This window comes from Eleutherodactylus coqui, chromosome 5, assembly GCF_035609145.1.
Source record: "Eleutherodactylus coqui strain aEleCoq1 chromosome 5, aEleCoq1.hap1, whole genome shotgun sequence".
Classification (NCBI taxonomy): Eukaryota; Metazoa; Chordata; class Amphibia; order Anura; family Eleutherodactylidae; genus Eleutherodactylus; species Eleutherodactylus coqui.
Genome location: NC_089841.1, coordinates 144,455,430 through 144,466,038, shown reverse-complemented (window position 1 = coordinate 144,466,038; position 10,609 = coordinate 144,455,430). Strand labels below are relative to the sequence as shown.

The 10,609-nt window shown below is 41.9% G+C and overlaps 1 protein-coding gene across 1 annotated transcript in view; it reads right to left on the bottom strand.

Moving 5' to 3' along the window:
• Positions 1–1,863: 1,863 nt before the first annotated feature.
• Positions 1,864–10,609, bottom strand: part of DNAH10 (dynein axonemal heavy chain 10) — a 147,721-nt gene continuing 138,975 nt past the window's right edge. Inside the window, exons 74-79 of the mRNA XM_066603357.1 lie at positions 10,544–10,609; positions 8,135–8,346; positions 7,383–7,550; positions 6,969–7,149; positions 6,103–6,248; positions 1,864–2,391 (exon numbers count right to left, since the gene is read on the bottom strand). The exon at positions 10,544–10,609 is cut by the window's right edge and continues 66 nt beyond it. Of these exons, the coding sequence (XP_066459454.1) occupies positions 2,245–2,391; positions 6,103–6,248; positions 6,969–7,149; positions 7,383–7,550; positions 8,135–8,346; positions 10,544–10,609 (920 nt within the window). The 3' untranslated portion in view covers positions 1,864–2,244. The remainder of the gene's footprint in view (positions 2,392–6,102; positions 6,249–6,968; positions 7,150–7,382; positions 7,551–8,134; positions 8,347–10,543) is intronic.

Here is a 10,609-nt window from a genome sequence, read left to right as displayed (position 1 = left end):
CATATGGTGTACTAATAGGGGCATAGCCACTGATATTGGTTACTATTCCATACTGGATCCAGGGTTGGACCCAGAGGATTATATATTGGGCCTAAATTCAAACACAATAACAGGCCACTATACAGCAGGGCCTTAAATGTCTGTTAGCAGTAAAGCATACAAATGTAACATGACATAACACATTATGATAACAGAAGGTACATTTACACGGAGCAACTGTCGTTCAAACAGGTGCTCACAAAAGTCGTTGTAGCGTATAAACAACAGTTCTTCATTTGATTTTACACAATGATTGTCCCTTAGTTGTTTATCACTCATAGAGGGGATCTCCATGCAGGTTTATTCATAAGTCGTTCAAATACAAACAACTGTGACTGCACCCCAGACTACTTTTGATCAACCAGTGACTATTGTATTGGTAAGCTAAAAATGAAATGACTAGTGACTTATCGCTCGTCAGTGGCCATGTTTACACTGACTATCATTTGAATTTGCTCTCTCAAACAATAGTTGTCCCATGTAAAGAGATTTTTACTGCTGCAGTTTGTTTACTCTTTTAATGACTTTACAAAGGCTTTTGTTGTGTTAACGAAAAGGATGTGAAAAGAACTGGTATGGAGGCGCAACACTCTAAGCTACTAGAAGATGTAGATCAAAGTCCAATGTGTGATGGTGAAAGCACTTCTTTTTTATTATTTTTTTTTCAGAAATTAAAAACCAGCAATGGAATACGCGTTTCGGGGAAGAACCAATGCTTTAACCATTTTTTTCTCCCCTGTCCTCCTGCACACAGGACCTCCGACACATCCGATACATCTTTGGAATCGTGTCACCCCTAGGCATCCTGTTGTCCTATCCAGCCGAACTGACGAAGGGGTTCTTCCCCGAAACGCGTATTCCATTGCTGGTTTTTAATTTCTGAAAAAATAATAATAAAAAAGAAGTGCTTTCACCATCACACATTGGACTTTGATCTACATCTTCTAGTAGCTTAGAGTGTTGCGCCTCCATACCAGTTCTTTTCACATCCTTTTCGCTACACTTACGCCCACACTGGTGGAGCGTCATCTGGTTGGCAGCACCTCCACCATTCAAAATACTCAATCATTGAAAACTCTTTGTACTCCATAAATATTCCACCACCCTCACTGGGTCTTGCCCCACCCTCCTTTTTCATTTCTTTTACTCACATTTGTCGTGTTAAGACAATAGTTTTTAATGGCTTGAAAGGGTTATCCAGGCAGCGCCCGCTGGGATACGCTGGGGTCAGAACAGAAGCCTCTGCTCCGACCTCTGTGTATTGGCCGCCAATCGTAATTGCAGGGAAAACTCTAATTCAAATCAATGGTAGCTGTGCTTGTAATGGCAGGCTGGGGTCCCATTGATTTAATTGAAAACTGCACTTACAATTATGAGCGCCGGTCACTACACAGGAGTCAGAGCAGCGGCTTCTACTCCGACCGCAGTGTATCCCAGCGGGGACGTGCTGCCTGGATAATCCCTTTGAAGATATCTCTGATAACTTGTTGCAGAAAGTTATCTTAAGACCCTCTGGGTTTGGGGGCAGAATTCTGAGGGTAGAGGGGTATCATACTTGTACTTGAACTTCTCTTCTAGGCCACTCCGTTCCGCTGCTTTGGTATGTTGTTTTTAGATGGCTATGATAGCTGCCATCATTTTTTTATTATCTAATAGAGACTGTGAACTGCTAGGTGATTGGGCAGTGCAGTTGCAGTGCATTAATAGCCCTAGCTCTCACAGTAGCACACGCCCCTTCATACATCAAACATATCTCCTCCTGTCTATACGCCTAAAAAGAAATCTACACCAGCTACAAGCTATAATAGATTCCTACTACAATTTACTCCAGTTGCTGGCATAAATTATACATCCAGTTTATACATAAATCTGTCAGCTCGGCTGGTAAAGCCACACCCTCGGTTTTAATATTTATGCTGTTCATGCCATTTTAATAAGTCACTAATTTTTACGCAAATAAAGCTTGTGCCAAAATTACAGACTTTTTGTGACACTTTTGCTATAATAAATCTTTCTCTCCCATAAATATTGTAATATAAGGGCACTTAGCATTTGTGGATATCCTTTCTTAGACATGGCGTACAGATCATGACAATAAGTAATACATATACAAACAGTTTCTTTAGATTTGCATTTATATAACGGTATGAACACTTAACAACAAAATGATCCTATATTTTACAAAACTTGTTTCTAAAACAGAATTTAATCGGAGTTAAGTGTAAGGCAGACGCCCTGCAGCACCCAGTGGGAGATGTGCTTAGTTGTAAAAAGATCAGCCTCAAACACCAGACCAACCCCCATGGCATTCCTCCTCATTGATGTGGTGTAAACCGGGGTCTTGATTGTATTCTGAAAAACACAACCAATCGTAAGAGGTAAATGTAGCTGGATGTTACACTGCACCACAAAACAAATGCATTATTCATAGCGATAGGACAATCTCAGCAAATGTGTTCTAAAATAAGAAATCTCCCTTACCAGAGCAAACACATAATGTGCTCACACTTTATATTATACTTTCTATTAAAACACTACTGCTCATAGCACTTCGATAGGACCAGCAGTAAGAAGAAGGCTTAGGCCAGCTGTCCACGGGCGTTGGGATATACCGCCATGGATTTCCGCTGCGGGAACCACCGTCGGAAAACACTTTGTCACCACGATGAACCTATCATTATGATCAGTTCATCGCAGAAAATCGGGGCATCCTGCGATCTTCATACTAGAGCGGAAAATCGACGCGATTTTCCACTCGTGTACATCGGGCTGCGCTTATAGTTATCCTATAGAAAGCGTTCATTGCGTTACCCGCGTGCGGATTATCTCCGTGGGTAACGCAGTGAAATATCGCCCATGGACAGGAGGCCATAGAATTAGCTCAAAATCCACACAGCCCCGTTGTTCTCTGCATAGCATGTTCAGCTCTGGCTACAGGTTGTATTACTAGCCACTCATCTAACTCTACCTAGGCTCTTGTAACTTATTCAGAACTCTTAAAGAATAAATGACTACATTGTCAAACTTTAGTATTCACTGGAGATTCACTTTAATTTCCTGTTGCAGTGCTAACCTATAGCTGGCTCAATGAGAAGTTGTATAGGAAGTTCCTAATATCCTATAAAACTTCTTAACAGGGAACCGTGATCCAAATATTTGACTGAACGTCCTTCGACTTACAGTACCATTCACAAGGTTGGGCACACCTTACAGTACCATTCACAAGGTTGGGCACACCTTACAGTACCATTCACAAGGTTGGGCACACCTTACAGTACCATTCACAAGGTTGGGCACACCTTACAGTACCATTCACAAGGTTGGGCACACCTTACAGTACCATTCACAAGGTTGGGCACACCTTTTCTTTTTTGTACATTGTAGATTCATAATGAATACATGAAAGCTATGAAGGAACATATGGGGGAATAAGTAGTAAACAAAAAAGTGTTAAAACAGAATGGGGCTAATTTTCTAATATGGTCTAAAAGTTAGACAGTGCAAACTAGGCAGACTTAAAATGCGCCAGTTATTTGCAGTGGCTCTGCTTAATGATAAATCTGTTGAATTTTAAGAGAGTCTAGTCTAAGTTTAGCTCAAGTATTTGTCCCTCGTTTACACCAAACTTGTGACGCAGTTTTTGACGCAATATTGTCCACAATGTTTTTTTCCAAAGTTGGAAAAAGTGTCTAAAAACACATTAGCTGTGGTGCTATGCATGCAAAACTGTTTCCTGGCACAATTTGCACCAGTAAACTGTTGTATTTTGAATAGTAAATCTGCCCCAATATGTTGTATATTTTAGATTCTTCAAAGTAGCCCCCTTTTGCTTTGATGACACACTCTGGGCATTCTCAGCTTCATGAGGCAATCACCTGGAATGGGTTTCCAACAGTCTTGCAGGAGTTTTTCCTTCACTCTGTGGTCCGGGTCATCCCAAACCATCTCAATTGGGTTTAGATCAGGTAAATTATGGTGGCTGTATCATCTGACGCAGTACTCAACCACTCAGCTTTTTAATCAAATAGCTCCTACATAGCCTGGAGGTGTGTTTTGAAGCATTGTCCTGTTGAAAAACAAATTCTGGTCCCACTAAGTGCAAAGCATATGGGATGGCATGTCACTGCAGAATGCTGTTGTAGCCATGCTGGTAAGGTGTGTCTTGCAATCCGAATAACTTACCAATGGTGTCACTAGCAAAGCAACCCCACACCACCTTCTCCATGCTTTGTGGCGTGAACTACTCATGACCATCCGCTCACCTTTTCTGCGTCTCACAAAGACATGGCAGTTAGAACAAAAACTCTCAAATTTTGAATCCCAAACCTACAGTACAAATTTTCACTTTTGTGTTTATTGGCCTAAGAAATTCCCTTCTTGTTGAAGTTCCTCAGTAGTGGCTTCTTTGCAGCAATTCGGCCATAAAGGTCTGATTCTCGCAGTCTCCTCTGAACAGTTGATGTTGAGATGTGTCTCTTCTTGAACTCTCTGAAGCATTATGTTGTCTCTAATCTGAGATGTGGTTAATTTGTGGTTTCTGAGGCTGGTAACCCTAATGAACTTATCCTCTGCAACAGAGGTAACTCTTGGTCTTCCTATCCTGGGTAGGTGCTCATGAGAGCAGGTTTCATTTTAGCATTTGATGGTTTACAAGACTGCACTTGAGGATACCTCATGAAGGTGCTTAAGAGAATGCCAAGAGTGTCATCAAAGCAAAAGGGGGCTACTTTAAAGAATCTAAGCTATAAAACACTTCGGTTTAACAGTTTTTTATTTACTACTTAATCCCATATGTTTTCCTTCATAGTTCTCATGTCTTCAATATGAATCTACAATACAGGAAAAAAAACCTAGAAAAACCATAGAATGAAAAAGTGCACCCAAACTTTTGATTGTTACTGTTTAGCAAATCTTAGGTAATACATAAGAGGGCAAAAACATCCTTTGGTATAGACCATTTTGACTTTGAATAGAAAAGGTCCTTCCTGGCCTTTACCGGCAAACAGAGAGATCTCTGGAGCAATAGTCTACCAGTGGTGCTCGCTGGAGTGCCATGGCCCCAAGTGATAGGAATACTACAGGATGACTTATCCTAAGGATAGGTGGAGAAGTTCTCAATATTGAAGGGATTGTCCAGTTGTGACACAACTTTCTAAAAAAAACTAAGCCAAATTTGTTAAAAAAACAAATGCAGCGGCACTCACTCATCATCTTCCCCAGCAGTCCAGTACTACAGCCCCGTGGTCGTCCTGATCTTTGTTTTGGAATGGCTATTACTTGACCGCTGCAGCGAATCAGAGACTGAAGCAGTCAGGTGCCATTCTCCTGGCATCATGGCTCAAAGCATCTGTGGCCTCTGTTTTAGAGTGTCAGGCACCTGATCACTGCAGCCAAAGACTGGGAGGGCTGCAGCGCTGGATTGCTGGGGAAGAAGACAGGTAAGTGCTGCTGCATTTATTATTTTAACAGATTTAGCTTTGTTTTTATAAATTTGTCTCACAACCATAATGACTTCTGCCCACGGCCATGACTGACTCCGCTAGCGGGATATCGCAGTGCATTCCACCAAAACCCTCATACATACAACTCTGGATCCTCTGTACGCGTCCCGTATGAAGGGCCGGCGCGCATGCGCAGCACAGCGCATGACGCACTGGCAGTGTCAGATGACACGGCTGGCGGGGCCGCGCATTCACGTGATACTTCCGCTGTGCTACAGTGGAAGGATAGCGTGACGGCCGGATTCCATTGACTACAATGGAAGCCGGACGCGCGTATTCCTGTGGCATTTAGAACATGCCGCTGTTTATTTCATGCTGCAGAATTCCACGATGGAATTCCGCAGCGTGAACATTGAGCTATTAGGTTCAATAGAACCTAATAGCTGCGGGGCAACGCCGCGTATAACACTGCAGAAATCCGGCCGTGGGCATTAGCCCTAAACCCTGTTAAGTATGTGGTTGTGTGTATTATTACTACAACAAAGATCTCATTACAAACTCTGACCTCCATATTCAAAAACACAACTACAGATTGTATAAACTGAGTTACCATAGGTAGTACCTGTAGTTTTAGACGATGAGATTCAATTGGGATAACCTTTAAGACAGGCAGCTCCACAACAAGGACTTTGGGTTTACTTTTAATTAAACAGGATTTCTCAATATCCCAGTCGGCTCCTTCCAGGTAAAGGCCAGTGAGAAAGCATCCTGCACAAAGGACAAAAAAACTTAACACCTCCTAAATTTGTCGCAAACTCTGCGCTATACTGCAGGATTGATGGTAAGTCATGAAGAAGTAGTTTCATGGACACTCGTAAATCGGGTAACTAAACATTACAGTCCTATAAGTAGTCTTATTATTGAAACTGCCAGACATACGTATTATCAAAATGTTTCATAGACAGCAATTCCAATAGTAACATATCTGAAGGTGTTATTAGTGGAGTGATCACTGTAAAGCTTCTTTCAGACGAGCGCATATTGGTCGGCCGTTTTCACAGCTGGCCGATAAACGCTACATTATTAGAAAAAATCTGGTGAACGGGCGCACAAATCAAACGCTTGTGCGCCCGTTCATATGGCCTGGTGAGGCCAGTGCAAATGCGCCGACCTCACCTGGCCATCTCCCATTTCCCCTCCCTCCTCATTGCAGGCTCCCATCGCACAGAACAAGAGGGGAGGAAGACAGGTGAGCTTGCACGAGTGGGAGGGGGGGAGAACATTGGAATCCAATGCATCAGATCACAGCGTATATCGGCCGGCCGTGAAAATGCCGGCCGATATGCGCTCAAGTGAAAGAAGCCTAAGGGTGATACTTCTCCAGAGGGGGCCTAAACCCCTTCAGATAGTTAGATTTTTCTTTGCCCAGGAAAAGTAACCTTGAATGTGTATGTAATACTACTGGAAAGTGTCTCTGGCCATTCTTACCCTGTCCAGGTCGCTCAGTGACCTCTTCAGCTGTACGAAACTTTGTAACCTGAGTGTATAATGTAGAACGGTCAAGTGGCCATCCGTTCTTTCTGCAAGTGGCTTGAACAAGAGCAGTCAGGTAGGACTCTGGAATATGTAACCCGGACAACCACATGACATTTGGCTCACCATCATTCACCTACATGAATAAAGAGAATCATTATTGTGCTACCTGTAGAAATGTACCAAGAAAAACTTTAAAACTGTAGTTAAAGACAATAGAGGCAGGGAGAGTTCTTTCTGTAACTATTGCCTCATCACAAACGTTGTGATGTATAGTCTGTGTGGGTACTTGCAGTGTATACACCATCAGATAGTACAGCTGGAATGGCTCACAAAGAACAACTACTATTCAGGAACTCCATATCATACCCATGCTGTATACTGGTTATAACGTGTCCTGAAATGAATCATCCAGTTTCCCAAAGACTTTAGCGTATCAGGAGCCAGTCTCCTCCATATGCTTGGAATTTGCCCATTAAATAGTGCTCGAGCCACCTCATCTAACTCACTGCTCATTCCAACTTCACCAGCCAAAGCCTATAGACATGGAAGAATAAACAGTAGTAACTAAGTGAAGACCAACTCTTCTCATGACTTACAAGTGATGTTTCTACTTTCATACAACAAGAGAAATGTATGATGGAAGAAATAATTGGAACATCTGAAAGTCATGACTTTCATTATTTCTATTTGTAGCAATCAGTACAATATAAGGGCTCGTTCACATGGAATATGCAATTTTGGTCCGTGAAAAACACACAATTTTCAATGCATATGTATGTGCATTTTTTAGGTGATCTTCGTACGTGAATATGGACCAAAATAGGACGGACATGCTGCGTTTTTTTTTTTATTTGCAATATTAGTCCGCTTAAAAAAAGTCCATCTGAATGTACCAATTTACTTCCATTAAAAATACGGACTGAATATATACAGAAAATACATCCCTGTGAATGGGCCCTAAGAGTTAATCTGAAACTGGGAAGGAAAAGTTAATTTATAGTAATCCATAGTCAAAACAATGTCTAAACATAAATCTCTAAAGTAATGATTTAACACTAAACTTTATAAGTAGTAGAAAAGGGTAAGGAAAGATACCAGCATGACATCACTGTACTCACCCTCTGAAGTTCAGCTAGAGACCTGGACATACGTATGATCAGTTTGTTAAACCTCTCCAGCTCCTGCAGTAACACTACTGAGGTGGGGGATATTTCTAAACCCAAACTTTTCCTAATTTGATCCAAATCAAATACTTGGGGCAACTTGTTCTCAATGTCCTTTGCCACCTGCCCGATGTACTCATCCCGACTTATACCTGTGCCTGATTCACCTGTAGAGATATGAAAGCTATGTTTTACATCTGGGAGACACACTGAGGAGGTTGGCCAGAAAAGCACATCTCAGGCATTGAGCAATTTACAACACGTAAATGTAATGGACGCAGCAAACTAACTTCATATTGACGATGGGGAGTTATAATTAGTGCTATATTGTAATACTTCTCTTGCAGATAATTAACATAATTGTCTTTTTTAGTCTTGTTGAGCTCTCTTTAAAAAAAAAAGATAAATTATAATTAGGCGTGAGTGAGTTTATGGAGCTTACTCATTTTTGAATAAGACTATAGGGATGAGGCCATAGCTTAGGTGCAGATTTTGCTGCAGATTTCATATAAGGATGAAAACCACAATTAAAAACCCTTGCAAGTCCATAATATAATAGGCAGGGGTGTAACTAGAGGGGATGCGTTTGCACCCAGGAGCCACAGGGACCCATAAGGCCTCTCTTCTCCATATAGGGAGCCCAGTACTATGAATAAGGCATTCTAGTTGGGAGCCCTGTTACAGATTTTGCAGTGGGGCCCAGAAGCTTCAAGTTATGCCTCTGAATAGGCTTACTGGAGATCCTAAAATCTGCAACACTCTTTAACATCTGCATCAGAAAAATCCATGTCACGTCTGATACAGCAAGTCTGTATAATTGGAGGTGACAAATTCTAGTGCTGAACATAGAGACAAATAAACAGGATAAATCATAGAAGGCTTAATGGACAACAGTGGCGATGGTGACAAAATATACCAGGACCAACTCCTAAAGCGGAGAACCGCCTCGAAAAGGACGACCCCACTATTTGAGAAGAGCCAGGAACCATTTGGGGACGAACTGACAACTCTGACCACTAAATGGCAATCCACTTAGTATGTGGATTCAAAGCACAGAGCTTAACACAGGACTAGAACTTCTGAGTACAGACCCAGTGAGCTATATAATATAGAATTCACTGACAGCATATGAGCAGTATACAGGACATATAACCAGTGAACCTTGTACTAAGTGGCTGGTTTAAATATTTTTACCTGTAAACTGATAGGCTGTCTGGGTTGTCTTTCAGCACACTCAGCCTATCAGAGCTGGCACCAGAGGGAAATGTTTCTTCCTTTTGTGGCCAGCACAGAATAATTCTGCGCATGTGCCACCTGAAACCTCACATAGTTCGGGGTTGCAACGCTCACATCACCCCAGACCAGTCTATGCAATCCGGAAGCAGCATGCCAGTCCACTACATGTGAATGGAGTTTTGAAAACTTCATTAAAAGGTATTGAACAGAGCAATGGAGCTTCTAAAATTGTTCAGTAAACGCTTTGGCACACTACTGATGCTCAAATGAGGTCACATTTCGGGTCAATAAGCTTGTCAAGGAAGCTGGTAATCTGGAAACCCCCAGTGAACACTCATGAGCAGCAATATTAATAGATAAACATGAAAATCAGGAGACTCAATGTAATTTATAGAATGGAAATGAAGTAAGTAATAGTAGTATGCGATAACATACCAAAGCCGCATTTTACTGAAGGCTGCAAATTAATGGAAACCGATCTTTAGGATTAATAGAAGAAGCCATCGCTGCACTTGAGATGGGGATCTGGGCAGGGGAACCCATATTAAAATTACTTCTCAAGAGTAAGTGGATTTAGTGTTCATTATACGGTTCATATTAGGGTTTCTTTCTTGTTCTTGCAGTAAGCCAATAATAAATTATTATTAAAGGGGTTGTTCAGTTGTAAATTATCGGTGGCCTATCCTTAGAATAGGCGATCAATAGTTTACTGGTAGGTGTCCGCCGCCTGAAATGCCCACTGATCAATTATTCACTTGCACTGAGCTGATTTCTGCAGGGAGCAGACATCTCTATTCCTGCTGCGGTGGCCAGGTTTGGTATTGTAGGCCATTCAATTGAGATGGAACTTTGCCTGCAATACTGAACCTGACCTCTGCAGTAAGAACGGAGCTGTCTGTTTCCTACAGAAATCAGCTCGACACACGAGCACACTAGCCCAGAGAATAGCTGATCAGTGGTGATCTTGGACAGCAGACCCTTGATTATCTACTATTGATGGCCTATCCTGTGGATAGGCCATCAGTGATTTACAACTGGATAACTCTTTTAAGAATAATATAACACCTCCATATACGGCACACAAAAGCAGACAACATGATTATGACTCGGTGACTTCAATTCTCTGACCTGTTTGTGGCTGCAGTTCCAGGAGGTGAGTCCACATATCCCGAGCTGCCTGTGTGTAGTATCCAA